The following is a 17,660-nucleotide window of genomic DNA, read 5'->3' on the forward strand; positions in this document are numbered from 1 at the left end:
TGAGAAATGAAGCTAAGAATGTAGGGAAGAGCCAGAACAGAGTGTCTTTTATGCTAAATCCTAGCATCACTTCCTGGATAATCTTTCCCTTTAACATAAAAATGCGAGTAATGTTTATTGAGCACTTACTATATGTCAGTCTCTGTTCTAAGTGCTTTACATGCATTAACTCATTTAATCCTCACAACAATCCACACAATAGATACTATTTTTATGCCTTTTCTTACATAAGAAAACAGAATCGCAGAAAAGTTAAATAACTTGTCCCTAGTCACACAGCTATATTTAAACTCAGGCAGTCTAACTCCAGAGGCCAAACTAGTAACCACTCTGCCTCTCATTAGTATGTGATACTTTGAATATTTAAAACATTAAATTTTTTCAAGGTTATTTGGAGTACAATATTTCTTCCTGTTTATTCTTATTTCAGAATCATGCTGTTTAAATTGTGGTTTTTTATGTTTTCATATCTGAAGGCAGTCTATGCCTTCACTATTTTCTTTTTCAGATTTTTTGGTAATTGTTGCCTATTTATTCTTCAAGTTAACTTTCATAATTTTGTTTAAAATTTGGGAGTAGAGGATTTGAGTTAAAAGTGCATTAAATTTATTAATTAAATTGGAAAGTATTCAATGTTCCCACCCAAAAAGTGCTATATATTTTTCATTTATCTTTTTCAAATTTATCAATACATATCAATAATTTTCTTAAAATAAGTAACATTTAATAATATTTTTCTTAGATGTGTTACAATCTTTGTGGAAGTATATCTTCTGTTTTCTAATTCTTTTTTTCTAATTCTTTATTATTGGCATATAGGAATGTTATTTATTTGCATATAAGGTTTTTGCATGTAAGTTTTCCTGAAATTTGAAATAATAAAATTACCACTCAAAAGCTATAAAAATAGAAAAAGCATATATTCTAGGCAATAATATTCAAAACGTTCAGGAAAAGATTTGGGTCAATATGAAAGGCTACAAAGAAAATACGGCATTTTTTATTCACTGTTGATATATGTTTTAATTACACATTTGAACAATTTTCACTGATGCATTTTCATCTAATTTTTCCTATAATAAGAGAATGAAATGTGTTGCTGGCTGTAATAGAGCCACCTCCCTCAAATTACGTTGCTCTCCATGACCCATCCTGAGTCTCACAGTTCAAGCTAATCATTGACAGAGCTTTACAATCACAAGCTTTTACTGAAGCGTTGATAAGACAGTCAAGCAGTTAGTGGCAAATGAAGCCAGTCTGTGCAGCAGGATCTCCAGGGAATGAATGGATTTTCTTCAGTACGAAGAAAGAAACATATGCTATAGGAAAACAATGTCCAACGCAGGACTGCAAAGATCTGTCATCCTGTCAGCATTTATTCTCCTAGGAGCTGTTACTGGATTCTCCGGAGACGGAAGCGCTATATGGTCTAAAAATCCTAATTATAGTCCGGTAAATGAAAGTCAGCTGTTTCTCTATGACACTTTTCCTAAAAACTTTTCCTGGGGCGTTGGGACTGGAGCATTTCAAGTGGAAGGGAATTGGAAGACCGATGGAAAAGGTCCTTCTATATGGGACCATTTCGTCCATACACACCTTAAAAATGTCAACAGCAATAGTTCCAGTGACAGTTACATTTTTCTGGAAGAAGACTTGTCGGCTTTGGATTTTATAGGAGTTTCTTTTTATCAATTTTCAATTTCCTGGCCAAGGCTCTTCCCTGACGGAATAGTAGCAGTTGCCAATGCAAAGGGTCTGCAGTACTATAATACTCTTCTGGACGCTCTAGTACTTAGACACATTGAACCTATAGTTACTTTATACCACTGGGATTTGCCTTTGGCACTGCAAGAAAAATATGGGGGGTGGAAAAATGAAACCATAATAGATATCTTCAATGACTATGCCACATACTGTTTCCAGACATTTGGGGACCGTGTCAAATACTGGATTACAATTCACAACCCATATCTAGTTGCTTGGCATGGCTATGGGACAGGTATACATGCCCCTGGAGAGAAAGACAATTTAGCAGCTGTCTACTCTGTGGGACACAACCTGATCAAGGTACTGTACAGCTGGCTTCATATTGTAGCTTCAGAATATAAGGAGCAGGAGTTTAAAATAAAAATAAACTAAGAATTGTATCTTCTGTTTAAAAAACTATTGAAATCAACTAATTTTAGTTGAACTCATAAGTTCATCCTCAAATTTCATATTTAAAGTAGTGTATTTTTATTTATCTAAGCTAATATTCTTGTATTACTCCAGTTATTGTCCTTAAAAGTTGCACTTTTTAAATTATTTAACTATTTTTAAATCTACAATTATACATTAGAGTATGAGAATATCAGTTTACTTTCATTCTGTGGAAAACAGTACTTCATAAATTTAATTGTTGAAACCCTTTTATGGACAACATGCAACCATTTCAGAATTATGTTAAGATGTGACCATTTCAAATATGTATTTGTTGTTATTATTGCTATTCTTAGTGGTACTTAGCTATATAGCAAGCTAAATGAATGTTAGCTAACTGATACATATTAAATACAGGAGTTGAAATAAATATACTTTACAGTTGGTTTTATCTGTGCTACATAGCAGAAAAGATGAGATTAATTGTTCTAGGGGTTAAAATTAAACTAGTAATATAAAAAATGGGAAGAATATGCTCTATTAAGAGTTTTAAAGAAGCATAGTTGAAAAGCTTAGAGTTTATGTTGGGAAATATTAGTATTATTAAACATAAGTGAAAATGTAAGCAAAATAATAGTTAATATTGAGCATTTACTATGTACCACAGGCGATATTAAGCATTTTGCATGCACTATCACATTTAATCTTCATGATAACCTTATGAACTAGGTCCTATTATTATTCCCATTTTAAAGATGAGAAAATTAAAGCTTAGTGAGATTAAATAATTTGCCCAAGGTTATGGAGTAAAATGCAGCTGTTTTGAACATGGTGTTTATAAATGACAACATAATTAAGAATGTTTTTAAAAGAGCAATCTTTGGAGAATTTTCAAGAGATTTTGCCTCACACTGAGCCTAATATCTAGAATCAGGTTTAACTTTTTGAGTCGACTAGTTTGCTTGGGAAAAATAAATTGGACACTTGTTACATATTGAAAATAAAAAAACTCTATTAGTGGGGTTTCATAATGTGGTAGGAGAAGTAATCTGATTTTTAATATCAAATGTTAAGTATATAGGAATAGAAAAATGTATAGGAACATAAAATTACTCCGTGTCTAAATTTGTACGTAACAAAAATATCTGCTAACCCTTCTTTTCTTTGTGAAATTTCTGGATTATTATACATGTGCCTTGTACTATAATTCAGTCATACCTTCCCTTGCAGAAAACACATTGCATATGATTTCAAGGTCATTTACATATCTTTGAATGGAGCTATATATAGAACATATTAATGTGTGGGTATACTGTGATTTGGGAAATAATACCTTAAAGAGGAGAAAACTTATAGCTACTAACTGTGAAGATTATGCATATATAAGTTAGAAAACTATTCATTTTATCTAATTCTTTTAATTATTAAAACAATACATGCTCATGTAAATTGAGAAACATCAGATTGTACCAAAGGATATAAAGTGAAATAGTCAAATTCCTCTCTCCCTCTCTACTTGACAATCCCAACCTTGAGGAAACTACTGTTAATAGCTTCTTATATAATCTATTTAAAGTTTTCTATACAAATATATGTACATATATGTTTATTTAACCTTTTTATTTAAAAAAATCTAAATTGTTGAAGGTTTTTGGTTACCTGGAAAAGTGTTAACAATTAGCATTTTCATGAAAAATATGTTTAAGTGGTTAATTTAAAGCCTTAAAAACTGTCTATTGGATAAAAAATAGACAGGAAAGAGTTGTAACTAAAAAATCGATATTGCTTCCACACTCTAGCATAAAAAAATGCTACACTTTCAAATGTTTTGCATTTTCCTCTAATTTGAGGTAAACTCTGCCTTTAACACAAAATTAGCACTCTGACAGTGAGATAAATTGCTTTAAACTGAGGGATTCCAGTTTTAAATGGTTGCATTTTCCAAATAATTTTTTCCATCTCTTTAAAATTTCTAAGTCACTAACCTAAATAAGGAGCGTAAGGGCTCCCTTCAAATCTGGCAGAAAGTGAAATATTATGCACAGCCCAGTGACTTAAAGCACCAGAGAGAAATCTTGCAATGGTTTGTTTGGTAGCCTGAGGTGAACTTGTTCTTCCCACTTATCCCCCTCTCTGCCTTTCCTTTAACAAAGAAAAGATTAATTTAATATTTTATGTTGCAATGAAATATTTATGCCTTATTATGCCACCCTGTGGCTAAGAGGAAGCATTCTTTAAGATTAATTTTTAGTCCAGGAACATTTATTGAGTTAAAAAAAAAGTCTAATATAAAACTTAGTTCATGGGTGCTTGTAGACCACTTTATTCCCCAATCCTCAGATATTGAAAAGATTGCATAGTGGCTACTGGGGTCTTTTAAGTACCAGGATGACATTGAAAACTCCCATCTCAGTCTGCAATGTCCTGGTGTGTAGGAAACCTGTATTGTCTAGCCAGTCCTGAGACTGACCTGGAATTTACGTTCTATTTTATTTATCTATAATTTATGCAACAACCTTGCCAAGTACCTATTATTATCCCCATTTTACGGAAAGAAATTACTAACATGCGTCATATGATTCCCCTGCATAAGAGCCATTAGTGACTCCCCAAAGCTTTTGGGATAAAGTCCCAATTTTTCATCAAGATCTTCAAGACACAACCCCACCCTCCATTCCAGCTTCCTTCCTGGCTGCTTTCCGATCCCCATCACCCCTTGCACCCCATACTCCACTATAATGCACTACTACCCTGTTTCCCCCAAAATAAGACCTAGCAGGAAAATAAGCTATAGCATGATTTTAGGTGCCAAAATATTGCACCTTGGCATACTGAATATTTTAAGCTGAAGGGGTTTGTGGAAAAGGCACCCTTCTTCCTGAAACAGATCATAAAACCCTCATGGAGGTGTGTGCCCTCCATATACTGGAGGAATCCTGCTACGGCTTATTCTCTGGCCAGGTCTTATTTTTGGGGAAACATGGTAGCAGCGTCTTGATTTTACCCTACTATTCCTCTTCACTCAGCCCCTACTAGTGCTCTATCTAGCTAGAATGCCCTTCCTACTCCCTGCTTTGCCGATATAATGTCCTTCAAGACTCAATTTAGGCAGTCACCACCTCTGTTATTCTTGACCAATATAGTTAGTGCCCCACTGAGGGCTCTCATGATAAGATGTGCATAGCACTCCTCCCATATAATACTTTTCTGTCTCCCCAACTAGACTGAGAGCTCCTTGAAAGGAGAGGCTATTTTTTATTTGTCTTTATGTTTCCAGTACCTTGCACAGAATATTAGGTATTTGCTAGGTATAAATGTTTGCTGAATGAGTGGCTTAGGATTTGTATCTTAAACCTGTAATCAAAGACCCAATCTCAAGTTCAAAATTCATATTTCATTGCATTATTGCTAATTCCTGAAATTGCCTATATTAATCCAGTGGTGTATTAGTCAGGTCTCTTTGGATTGCAAATGACAAAACCCTAATTCAAGTTAGCTACGCAAAAATGAGCCATTTCCTGGCTCAGTAACCAAATCACAGGGATGAATGGACCTAGTAACGAGGACGCTCTCAGAAGCCCTTTATATTGCTCATTTTTTTCTTGTGAGTTGGCGTCATTCTCTCCTTTGTAGAGGAAAGATTTCTCTTCCCCAAGTTCAGTTTTTGAAATTCTAAGCTATTTGGCCTATGCTCTCATCCCTCAGATCAGCAAAGCCCCAAAGTTTCACATTAGTAAAGGCAGTAATAGAGTCTATTTTCATTTTATTTTTAGATCAATAGATATAATACTTTAAATTTGCATATTTCTCCCCTGCTTAAAATGGAACATTGAGAGCCTCTGAGTACACATGCAGAGGCTGAAGGAGATGAGTCTGCTCAGGAGATGGTAGCTCATTCATTTTATTATTCGAGTAATTACTACCAGCTTCCATGATAGCTTTGACCAATTCATGGCTTTAAATTACTATCTTTCATAGACATATACTGTTTACACAGTACAAGGATTTCTCAACCTTAGCGCTATTGACGTTTTGAGCCAGACAATTCTTTGTTGTGGTGGGCTGTCTTGTGCACTGTAGGATATTTAGCAGCTTTACCCACTAGATTCCAGTAGTACTCCTGTCCCCTGGGTTGTGAAAACTGAAAATGTCTCCAGACATTGCTAAATGTCCCTGGGAGGGGCAAAATTGCTCTCCCTTCCATCCCTTGAAAACCACTGGCTTACACCTATTACAGACAACTGGTTAAAGGCATAAAGTATAAAGAGCAAGGACATTGAAATATAACCAGTGTGAGAGACATAAAAAAACGATAATAATGTACAAAATTGCCACAAGGGGATTTTCACCAGATCTATAAGTTGCAAACTTAAACTCAAAATTAATTTATAGTATACCAAGATTTTTTGGAGAAGAAACGATGCTTTAAGAAATATTAAATGAGGAAATGATGTTGGTGATTATATCTAGTTGGACTTTTCACATAATTGGGACTAAAGACTGTCCCTATTGGCTTTGAGTTATTAGTGAAATATTTGAAAGAGTTGCCCCAGACCATTTCTCTTGTATATGTAGCTATTTACAAACAAAACACTAAACTTACTTTTTGAAAGCTTGTAGTTTTTTAAAAAGCAAAGTATAAGAATTTAAGCAAAATGGTATATAAACACTTTTTATCCATTTTTGATGCCATAACATCATGTTTCACAAAGTTTAATTTTTTGTGTGTATCACTTCATGCTGGCTTTTTGTCTGGCACTTTTTGTTTTTTGCATATCCAAGTACCAGATGTCCTATTATTTATTTAAACATTTTCCTATAAAATGTTAGTTTTGAAAGGAAAGTTTAGGGCCGGCCGAGTGGCACATTGGTTAAGAGCTGGCTTGGGACGCCAGCTCTGAGCAGTAGGGCCCCAGTTCGGATCCCACATGAGGGCCAGTGACACTGCCCTCTACAGCTAAGATGGTGAGCAGCAGCTGGACCTGGAGCTGGGCTGCCATGAGTTGCCAGCGACAGCGTAGGCTGCAACCCCTGCTGCAGTGAGCTACCATAAACTACCGTGTGTGGCCAGCAGCCGGTGTGAGCTGCCAATAGCCGCTGTGAGCGGCTGTCCAGAGGCCTGCGACCGATCTGCCTCACCCGGGAAGAGCGCAATGATAATACCAACATGGCCCAGTGAAGCGACGTCCTCCACAACTAGACTGAAGAAAAGGGCAGCAACTTCTCTGTTCCCCTTCCCCCGATTCCCCAGTGCTGTTTTCCTCCCCCAATACCCCCCAAAAAAAACTTTAAAAAAAGAAAAAAAACAGGAAAGTTTGTATCTTACTAAATATGAGAGATGAATATTTTCTAATACCCTTAAAATAAATATGTAACATTTAAAATTTAAAAATTAATTTTTTACACCTAGTGTCCTCTTATACAAAAAAAGGTAGGCATACCAGACTTGGAAAACACTACAGAATGTGTAAATTTTACTCTGCATTTTGTCCTAAAACCAAATACAGGGTGTCATTTTAAAGGGTGTCATAAAATGGTTTTTCTTGTGTAATTAAAATAATTTAAATAATGTAATCGTGTTTATTAGATGGGAAAATGCCAATATTTATGTTTATATATTATGAGTATTTTAAATATTCATAATTTAGTTTCTGAATATTATAAACTTTATAATCTTTAAATAGACTACATAAGTAAATATATGTCAACAGTTTTCTGTATACTACACATGAATGATGAAATGATTTTTTAAATTCCTCAGGGATTCAAGAGATTACTTAATATTGTGAAAGAGGCTTTCAGGACAAGTAATGTTAGGAAACACTAATCTAGGTCAAGGCCTGACCAAGTTGTTCCTGAACCTGGGGTATTTGTTTCTTCCCTATTTTTCCAGCTCTTTGAGAAACTTTGTCTTAGCATTTCTTGGCACCATTCCCTCAGAGGTGCGAGCATCTCTGGATATGTATTAGATACTCAATAAATAATTCAATTGATTATTTGCTATTCAGAGAAGACTTACCTTGTCCTAGAAAGGATTTAAAATTGCAATTGAATAGAACTGGATTTCAGACACACATACACCCCAACACATACTTCGGCATAAACATATAGTCTTTTCAGAACATGCAACTTAATCACGTATGTTTGTTTCTATGAAAAATTTTACATTACAAGTACATCTTGAAATGAGTTGCAGAATGTTGACAACTCTTAAAGCTGAGTTATGTGTTCATGAGGGTTCGCTATATTCTTTCAATTTTTGTGTATTATGACAATTTCTATAATTAAAAGTAAAAAATAAAACAGAGGTAAAGAATTTTATTTTTTAAATAAAACAATTGCCGCTATGTAGTACAATTCTTAAAGGCTCTGTTGAAATTCTTAACAAAAATTTAGTATGAAAACTGCAAAAACAGCTGTGAAAAAGCCACCATTCACATGATTAACAGCTAAGGCTTCTTTACCAACAGACTACTGCAACTGCTTTCTTGAACAAGAAGGCTGCAGTGTTTCACAGGCACATTTATATAGATAAAACGCCATTTTTAAATCTGTTCTGCCCACCCCTCTACAATATCTTGAAGACAAAGTGGAATATTTTGAAATGGAAATACTAGCAGAAGCCTTTTTTAGTCTGTCTTGATTAGATAGAAGCAAAATCTTCAAAGAAATGATGTTTTTACAATAAAATAAATATTTTAAAACCCCTTTGCTAACATTGGGTTGCAAGACAATAAAATACAAAATTAATTTTTGCTAAATCTTGTAGCTAAAAAGCTAGCCCCAACTTTTCTGTCAACGAAGGGTAGTAAACAGAAAAAACAACAAAACAAACAAAAAAAACCCCCACAGAAATGGGACAAAATTGATTTTAATTCTTAAAGTGGAGGATTGAGATAATTATGACAGATAACTTTTTGATAGTCTATAATACTATTACTTTTTTTTTTAAGATTTTTATTGGGGAACTGGGGGATGGGAACAGCGCTGGGGAATTGGGGGAAGGGGAACAGACAAGTTGCTGTCCTTTTGTTCTTCAGTCTAGTTGTGGAGGACGTTGCTTCACTGGCCCAAGTTGGCACCATCATTGCGCTCTTTCTGGGTGAGGCTGATCAGTCACTGGCTTCTGGACAACTGCTCACAGTGGCTGCTGGCCACACATGGTAGCCCATGGCAACCCACTGCAGCAGGGGCTGCAGCCCATGCCGACGCCAGCGACTCACAGCAGCCCAGCCCCAGGTTGAGCTGTTGTTCAGCATCCCAGCTGTAGAGGGCAGTGTCACTGGCCCTCATATGTGGGATCCGAACTGGGGCCCTCTGGCATCCCAAGCCAGCTCTCAACCACCGCGCCACTCGGCCGACCCTATAATACTATTCTTAATAATTATTATTATAAGAAAATGTTATTGCATACCTACTGTAGTGTCAAAAACTATACTAGGTACTTTTCATATATTATCTCATTTAATTCTCACATCAACCCTGAAAGTAAGTATCCTTACAGCCATCTTACAGTTGATGAAACTGAAGCCAGAGAAATTGGCCTGAGGTTGCACAACTGTTTAAGTATGTTTTTTACTCCATAAAAGTGTCAGAGCCAAAATGCAAATCTAATCTGTCAGAATCCAAGCCAGCGAGGTTTGATTACATGAATTAGCTACCTAGCTTCCATGAAAAAGAAGAATTTACAGCTTGAAACCCATGGCAGCCGCTTGTGTTGATATTGACTCAACAGATATTTTACTTCATTTTGCCTATGTAAAGACCAAAAAAAATCTATCTACATGTTTTATTGTATTTGTCCACAAAATCTATGAGCAATTTATCCCTATTACATTAACATGAGGCTTTTCGTTTGTCCCCATGATTTTAATTTTAATTTTCTCAAAACTTTAGTGTTCCATTAAAGTGTGTGCCCTTGGCGATACCATCTAATGTTTAAATGTTAACACAATTATTCATTTTATTAGCTAATGCATAGTACCGCTGTTATAATCCTGGCTCATCTCCATTAGGGCCTAAGACACCTCTACCAAAAATATAGAAAATAATGATCAAACAAGTTAAAATTAGCATTCTTACAGATGTTTCTAATCAAATTTGAATCAAAGATGAAAACCACTTGCAGATAAGAATTGCCAAAGACAGATTCTATAACCAGAATACCATTGTTAGATATAAGAATCATGTAAAAAACTTATTTGTAGACAAAAATTGGTATCTAAAACCTTCAAGAGAGCAATATTTACTTTTTCTAATCATTAAGTAGAAAAAGTTACACTTCAGTGAATGATTAACAAGAGTTTAAATAAATGTAATTATAAATGCTCAGAGAATAACATTGTGATCATGTTTAAACAGCTTGATTTGATATGAACACTCTCATATCATACATGGAAAATTAGGCCCAAAGGGAGATCAGAAAATATTGAGTGATGGAAACAGAACTAGATATGATGAGCCTATGAAATGAAGAAAACGTCACATTAATTTATAGTATAAAATAAGTCATTTAATTGCATATAAAAATCTTACTGAGAAAACTCAACATTAGAAAATAGTCTATGTTAAAAGAAAAATGTGTAATTAAAACTATTGAACATTGACAACAATTCTTGCTGAAAAGTAGTAGGGATGCTGTGAATAGATTGGAACCTTTTAACTTACTACCAGTAATGAGTGAATCACAGAAGTAATTAAAGTGGTTCTAGGTAATCTGGTAGTGCTACGTGAAAATGTTTGGGACCGGGGAAGCCTGGAGGCTGGTGAAAACCAGGATCTTTTAGTATTTGGGGGAGTCCACTGGTTGGTTCTTCATAGCATCGTATCTTCACCAGAGATTATGTGACTAAGTCTTAAATAAAGGGCTGGGGTTTACTGTTATCAGATCTTCTTTCATGTCAACCACATATGCATTGTATACCTCCTTCTTTTAACTTTAAATATCAACATATTGTTATGGAGTAAACAAACATTAATTAATGTACAATATAATGGAATCCAGAGTAACAACTTTTTATTTGCTTCTGTTTTTTCTTTTGAAGTTTCTGGAACTTTGGAGAAACTGAAGAGTGATAGCATATAGCAATAAAATTCACTGACGGAAACTATCTGCTTCAACCAGTTCTCTTGACTTTCTTAAACTACAAAAATAATGCATTTTTACTGCAAAACATTTAAACAATACATAAAGGCATGAAGTTAACAATGAAGACTCCTCTTTTCTTACCCCCTAACTCCATACCCCAGAAGTAACAACTGCTAGCAACTTGTTCAATATCCAAATATTTGTCTATGTATATATAAACATATATACAGTCAAAAAAAGTTTTACAAAATTCAAATCATATTATTACAGTACGTTTTGGTTATCATTTCTGATTAATTGAAACATAAAATTATACTGATTTTTTTCTACTTATTTCTATACTTCTCTCTCCTATCAGAGGTCATAAGTCATCTAAAGGCAGGAGCTAGCATATTAATCTTTTTTCTAAATACCAACTATAGTGCCTTATATTTGTTAAATAAGTGTTTATAGACCTGAATTTAAGGAAATAGTATAAATAAATGAAGAGTAAAGAAAAGGATAAAATACTAGCTGTGGGTTGAAGGAAACTCATAAATAAAAATTATTCATCTAAACTTGCTTTGATGGTGTGTATAATTTCTGTAAGGGAAAAAAGTTAAACAGAATAGAAGGTAATACTGATGAATTCTCTGATTGGGTACTGAGGTGACGCTTCAGGTGGTGAGGCAGGATGAAGGCCTAATCAAACCATGACTTTCAGACAGCTTCTTTCCTTAGTGGGTTCTCAGCACCCAAACACGGTCACACGGCTTTCTCAGTCAATTGGCCCTTTTTTTTTAATGCCATGGCTGTTACATACCCCTTGCATTTTCATAGCCTATTCAATCACATTTGAGTCTAAAGTGTAAAAGTGTGTTTCAAAGGCACATAATTTAATTTGCACAATGACATAACAGTGAACTAGAAGACTAAAATACTTAGTTCTAATTCTAGCTTTACCACTAACTGAAACTTTGGGTAGGCTATTTATTTGGGGGACTTCAGCTTCTTAACCCATAGTAGAAAAATATTTAATTGGATCAAATGACCTTCAAGGTCCATCCTTTACTTCTAACTAGCAGGCAAGAGCACAGAACTTGGAGCAATGCAGCCAGGGCTTGACTTAACTCATGAAACTAGCCAAGTTACCCTCTACCCCTTGGTTTCCTCTCCTCTAAAATGAGAATGATCATAGTACCTACCTCAAGAAATTTAAATGAGGATTAAATGTGATAGTACATGGAAAGCATTTGGAACAGTGCCTGGCACATTTGGCACTAGATACATGTTAGCTCTTATTACTATTTATATTTTTTATTTTCTATGGTTCTTTAATTTAATTACTCCTCTGTTATATTTGGTTATGAAAGTCACTCATCTTTAAGGACCATTTAATTATGACTTGTTCGAAGGTGATGATGACATGTTAAACACTATGCAAGCATAGCATCCCTGCCCTATCAGGCTATTATTGACAATGGTGTAAAGGTCACCATCCTCAGTCAAATGTAGAAGGAATTCATTTAGCCTCTGATACCAGTGAGAACAGTATCCAATGCCAATATTGTTGGTTCTAGGAAAGAGGCACAGGCAATCACACATAAATGTTACATGCTGTGCTAGGCATTTGGACGACTACATGGTTTTCTGAGCAACCCAAACTTGTTGGCCAGTCTTCCAGGAACTTTCTACGTGATCCTGAATGCCGGACATACATAGATATTTTCCTCTCAGTATGCAGGCGTGCGATATGGTACTCTTATTCTAGGACTGTTTTGTTATTTTAATAACCAAGTACAACAGCAAGAAATAAAATTTTAAAATAGTATGTTGTGGTTCATGTCCAGTGGACTTTCTCCAACAGTTTCAGAATTGAGAACTTGTGGGACATACAGAAAGCAAGATGGTTGAATAAAGTGACTAGGGAGGCCTGGAATCAAATCCCAGCTCCACCAATATCCAGGCTCTGGGAACTTCAGTTTCTTCTCTAAAATGGGAACAATAAAAACTGCCTTGCAGAGGCTGTATCATCAAAAACATATGTCAGGTGACCGACAACCTAGTTGACCCATAGTGGGCATTCATTCAGCAAGTATTCTATGCCAGGCTCTTCCCGGGCATCTGTGTGTACAACTATGGACAAAATAGATAGTCCCTGCACTCAACAAGCTCATAGGCCAAGCATGGACTTATGTTGGGTGGGCCTGAGACAATCTGGGGGGCCCTTTGCAAGAAAAAAAATACAAAATTATAAACACAAAAGTTAATGCAAAAGTGAATATTTATTTAGAATGAAAAAATGTTACGACAAATTACTTAGAGATGTAGTCTCCTTTTTTTCCTGAGGTCTCTTTAGGGAATTTATCAGAAATACTTACCTAGAAATGCTTCTAATCACGACCTGGCTCCCAGTTCACCTAGAACGTCTTACAGGGACCCATACAAGTCAGCGGCCCTGAAGCTTCAGCTTCCTTAGGTTCGTGGTAAATCTGCCTTTGTTGTAGGCCCCAAAATCATGGGTCTTATTTTAGGTATTGTAATAATTATACTATTTGTCATTTCCAGAGTGGTTTCTACATTGGCTATCTTGAACTCTTCATTCTTAAATCCTGAGGAAAGGCTTCAAGCCGCCAATCCAGTCTATTTTAACTTCAATTATATTCTGAAATATGGTCCTTTTGCATGAAAAAAATTAGTAACAGGCTTACTATTATTAATTTAGTAATAACAGAAAACTTAAAATATCATTCCACCCTCTGCAAAATTGGCATGCAAATATTTTCCCTGGGCAAGGAAGCTGAACTTCAGTAAAGCACCAATTTACTAATACTGATTTCTTCTGAGCTCCCTTCTAATATCTGAGTTGCTTCATTTAATTAATTATGAACTTTACTCTAGATCTTTTTCCCTTTGTGTTGCCAGGTTTAGATTCTACTCAGGGATTCACTGGATTTAGTAATAATATAACAGTAATTAGAATTTATAACAATAATAGCACCATTATCTTGAAGGAACAAATATATTAGAGTTTAGTTTTTACATGATTCCTATGGGGAAATCCTGAAACTATACAAAGAACAATCAATGATTTGTTAAAATTATTTGAAAATATAATGATTGAAATGAAAGTAAGAGGAAATATTTTCTTTATGAAAGGTGGTAACTTTTATTAATATTTAAATTCTCTCCTAGGGATAATGAGGGTAATATATAGTTTCCAAGAGAGTTCAAATTGTAAAAAAATAAATAAATAAAATAAATAAATAACAGTCACATAACATATTTTAAGGAAATAATAGTCACATAATTTTTTAACAGTGAACAGTTAAGTTCACATATCTTAAGCACCCAATAAATATTTGTGGAATGCAGAATGAATGAATGAATGTTAAATAACCTGGAAGAGCAGCAATTGTAATTAGTAGAAAATAATACAAAGATGTGATAAATAGATGAAAAACATGAATCAAACTGTAATTAATCCCAGTCCAAATAAACAACGAATAAAACTCAATTGGCTACAAAAAAAATCAAATGGGAACGAATATGTTAGCCATGAAATTCAAGAGGTAAGGGAGAACTATCGGCAGAACCCTCTTCACGCCCACACAGATTTCCCACTGTTGTTTTCCACAGCTAGTTAAATTATTTTCAGCTTGCTCTTTCAAAGTACTTCAAATTTACATTTGTGTAGTTTCCAGAGAGTCTTCACATTTGTTACCTCATTCCATCTTCAGCACAAATCTCTAGAGTGCTTATTTTTAGCTCAGTATAATGGAGGAGAGAACTGCGTCTGCTGAGGGGGAAATGATTTATCCAAGATCATAAAGCTAATCGGTAGCAGGGCCAGTATTAGAGACTGGGTGTCCTGCTTTCAAGACCCAGGTCTGTCCTCTAGTCACACGTAGGTAAGTAGTACCTTTATGTCATTCTTGATGGTCATTTATCCCTACAAAGAGCAATCTATGTTTCAAAACAGATTGTCAAAGAACATTCACACCAAAGGACAAAATGTGTGGAAAACAATTCAGAAATATGCAAAACAACTTTAAAAATTGTTAGATAGTTATTTCTGGAATTAACTAAAGGAAATAAATCAAACATATTAAAAGTTATTTGGCCAAAGTTAGTTATTACAACATTATTTATGACAGGAAAAGGGAAAGAGAGGAAGGAAGGAAGGAAGGAAGGAAGGAAGGAAGAAGGAAGGAAGGAAGGAAGGAAAGATCTATCAAAAGATAGAGATAACTAAGTAAATCATATTCCATCAAATTGGTGAATTATCATACTGTTAAGATAATTAGGAAGAGTAAAAACAACATGCAAAATGTTGAAAGCAATTTTAGCTGGGAAAAGCTGGAAGGCAACACAGAAATATGACAACAGTATGTTGTGATTGTGGAGTTTTAAAGTAAATTTTTTAAATAGTTTTTATTTAATACTTTATTAAATCACTTTAACAATAAACAAGTTTATAGTTCATGTGAAGATATTTTAGGTAAACTGTGACTAAAATCATGCCCATATTTGGAAATTTAACTTGTGACAAATGATTGGAGGTTCCTAAAATATAGACATGAATAATGTGCTGGGTTTGCTTATCTGTCTTCAGCCCATGCCTTCCACAGTACTCCCTTCCACCTGTGTCCTGCCATGTCTTCCTGACCTCTAACCCCTTCTTCATTTTTGCTTCTAAAGCTGTGCCAGCTATCTTATTTGCCTCCTATCATCCATTGAACTTATCAGAGTCTGGATATCCAGGGGCATCAAAGAGAACTGCTACATTAGACGAGCAGCTGTCTCTCAATGACATGAGCCCCCGATAGCTGGCTCAAAAACAAAAAGCTGCTGACTTCCCCTTTAAGCTACTGAATCTAAAGAACAAAGGTTGAAACTCCCTTAAATCAATCATTCCAAAGGTAGATGGCCTTGTACAGATAGAGGGTAACCTTGGAAAATCCCAGAATAACTATTGTGCAAGGTTGCAGGGCCCAGGCTGCACTCCCCTACCAATCCCATTTTAGTTTTCCCAACAGACCTCCTTTACGAGCATCAGTCCAAAGGACACATGTAGCTATCCCTGTTTCATCAAGGTTTATGTCAAACTCACTATCTCTAATACTTTTTACCTTGTTAGTTGGCAAACAGGATCAAGTTATAACTATAAGCGCCACACAAACAATCTCCCCCACATTCTCTACATGAGAATGGAGGGCTGTCTTCAGCCCAGAGCAAAGATAACCCTTGATACCTTGATAGCCTATGCAAACAGCAGCAAAGGTGAAGGAGACACTGTGAAACATGAAGGTCACCTTGGGGCATGACCGTGTGTGTGTGTGTGTGTGTGTGTGTGTGTGTGTACATGTATATGTATACGTATATCCAGAAAACTTGCTGGGGAAGGTATTGCAAATGTATGCCTGTTGTCTTCTAAGATGTCCTGTTGCTCATTAAAATACTGATGCAACAAAGATTTTATCACAGCTTAGGTCATCTTTCATATAATTACTGAAATATGCAATAGAACATCTATTTTAAAGAAACTGCCCCACCCCACCCCACCCACCTTTCTTTTTCTTATTAGGGCTAGCTCATTGCTATTAGGACGGGTTTAATGAATTTGTACTGATTCTATCTCACTCTCCCTTTAGTGTTTGATGGCATCATATTTGCAAGGCAGCTAGTTTCTAGCTCAGAATCTCACATGTGTTCAGAACTTTACAGTTTATACATTGAAGGTGCACAATAGCCCTGAAGAGATGTACTGATGACAGAGGCTTTTGTGGATGAAAGCACTGAGGCTACCAAGGGATTAAGTGATCCATTAGAATAAAGCAAAGAATGCCCCCTTTGAATTCTAGTAATGCATGACTGCTTTTGTTTCAAATCAGAAAAAAAGCAGTTCTCCAGACTTTAGATTGTGATTCCAGGCCCAGAAGAGCCCAGAAAGAGCGGCTAAGACCATGTAAGGTGGAGTCTGTCCCTGGCTCCCCTGTGATTCCTTCCAGAAACTGGAACCTCAGGTTGGAGACAGAGAAGTAAGCTACAGTCTGCACAACTTGTCAGAGAGGAGAGCATTCTTAAGCACCATTGGGAGCATTTGAGTGCTAAATGGTTCCAGGATCTTGCAACGAAAACCAAGCAAGGTCAGGTAGACAGAGGTAATACCTTGAGGCATCTACTTCAGAAAAAATCTTTCAGGGAATGATTTAAATTAGCTCTTCTTGCATAAAGCAAAGAGCCACCAGTTTTAGAATCCTCACCCCTTACGTTAATGTCCACCTTTCCCCACCCTGACAGGATTTATGGAACATTTTTGGTGTCCACAGGCTCTATTAAGTCTGAACCATTGCACATATTTGATTGTTATCGACCGACAAAAGGCACTTACAGATAATTCAACCCAGTATAAAGCATCTCTAATGAGCAAAAGTAAGTTAAGGAACAAAAC

The 17,660-nt window shown here is 35.5% G+C and overlaps 1 protein-coding gene across 1 annotated transcript in view; it reads left to right on the forward strand.

Annotated features, from left to right (window-relative positions):
• The first annotated feature begins 1,109 nt into the window (after nt 1-1,109).
• Nucleotides 1,110-17,660, forward strand: part of KLB (klotho beta) — a 32,618-nt gene continuing 16,067 nt past the window's right edge. Inside the window, 2 exon segments of the mRNA XM_019640858.1 lie at nt 1,110-1,316; nt 1,319-2,067. Coding sequence (XP_019496403.1) covers nt 1,247-1,316; nt 1,319-2,067 — 819 coding nt within the window. The 5' untranslated portion in view covers nt 1,110-1,246.

Source organism: Hipposideros armiger, unplaced genomic scaffold, assembly GCF_001890085.2.
Source record: "Hipposideros armiger isolate ML-2016 unplaced genomic scaffold, ASM189008v1 scaffold_53, whole genome shotgun sequence".
Lineage (NCBI taxonomy): Eukaryota > Metazoa > Chordata > Mammalia > Chiroptera > Hipposideridae > Hipposideros > Hipposideros armiger.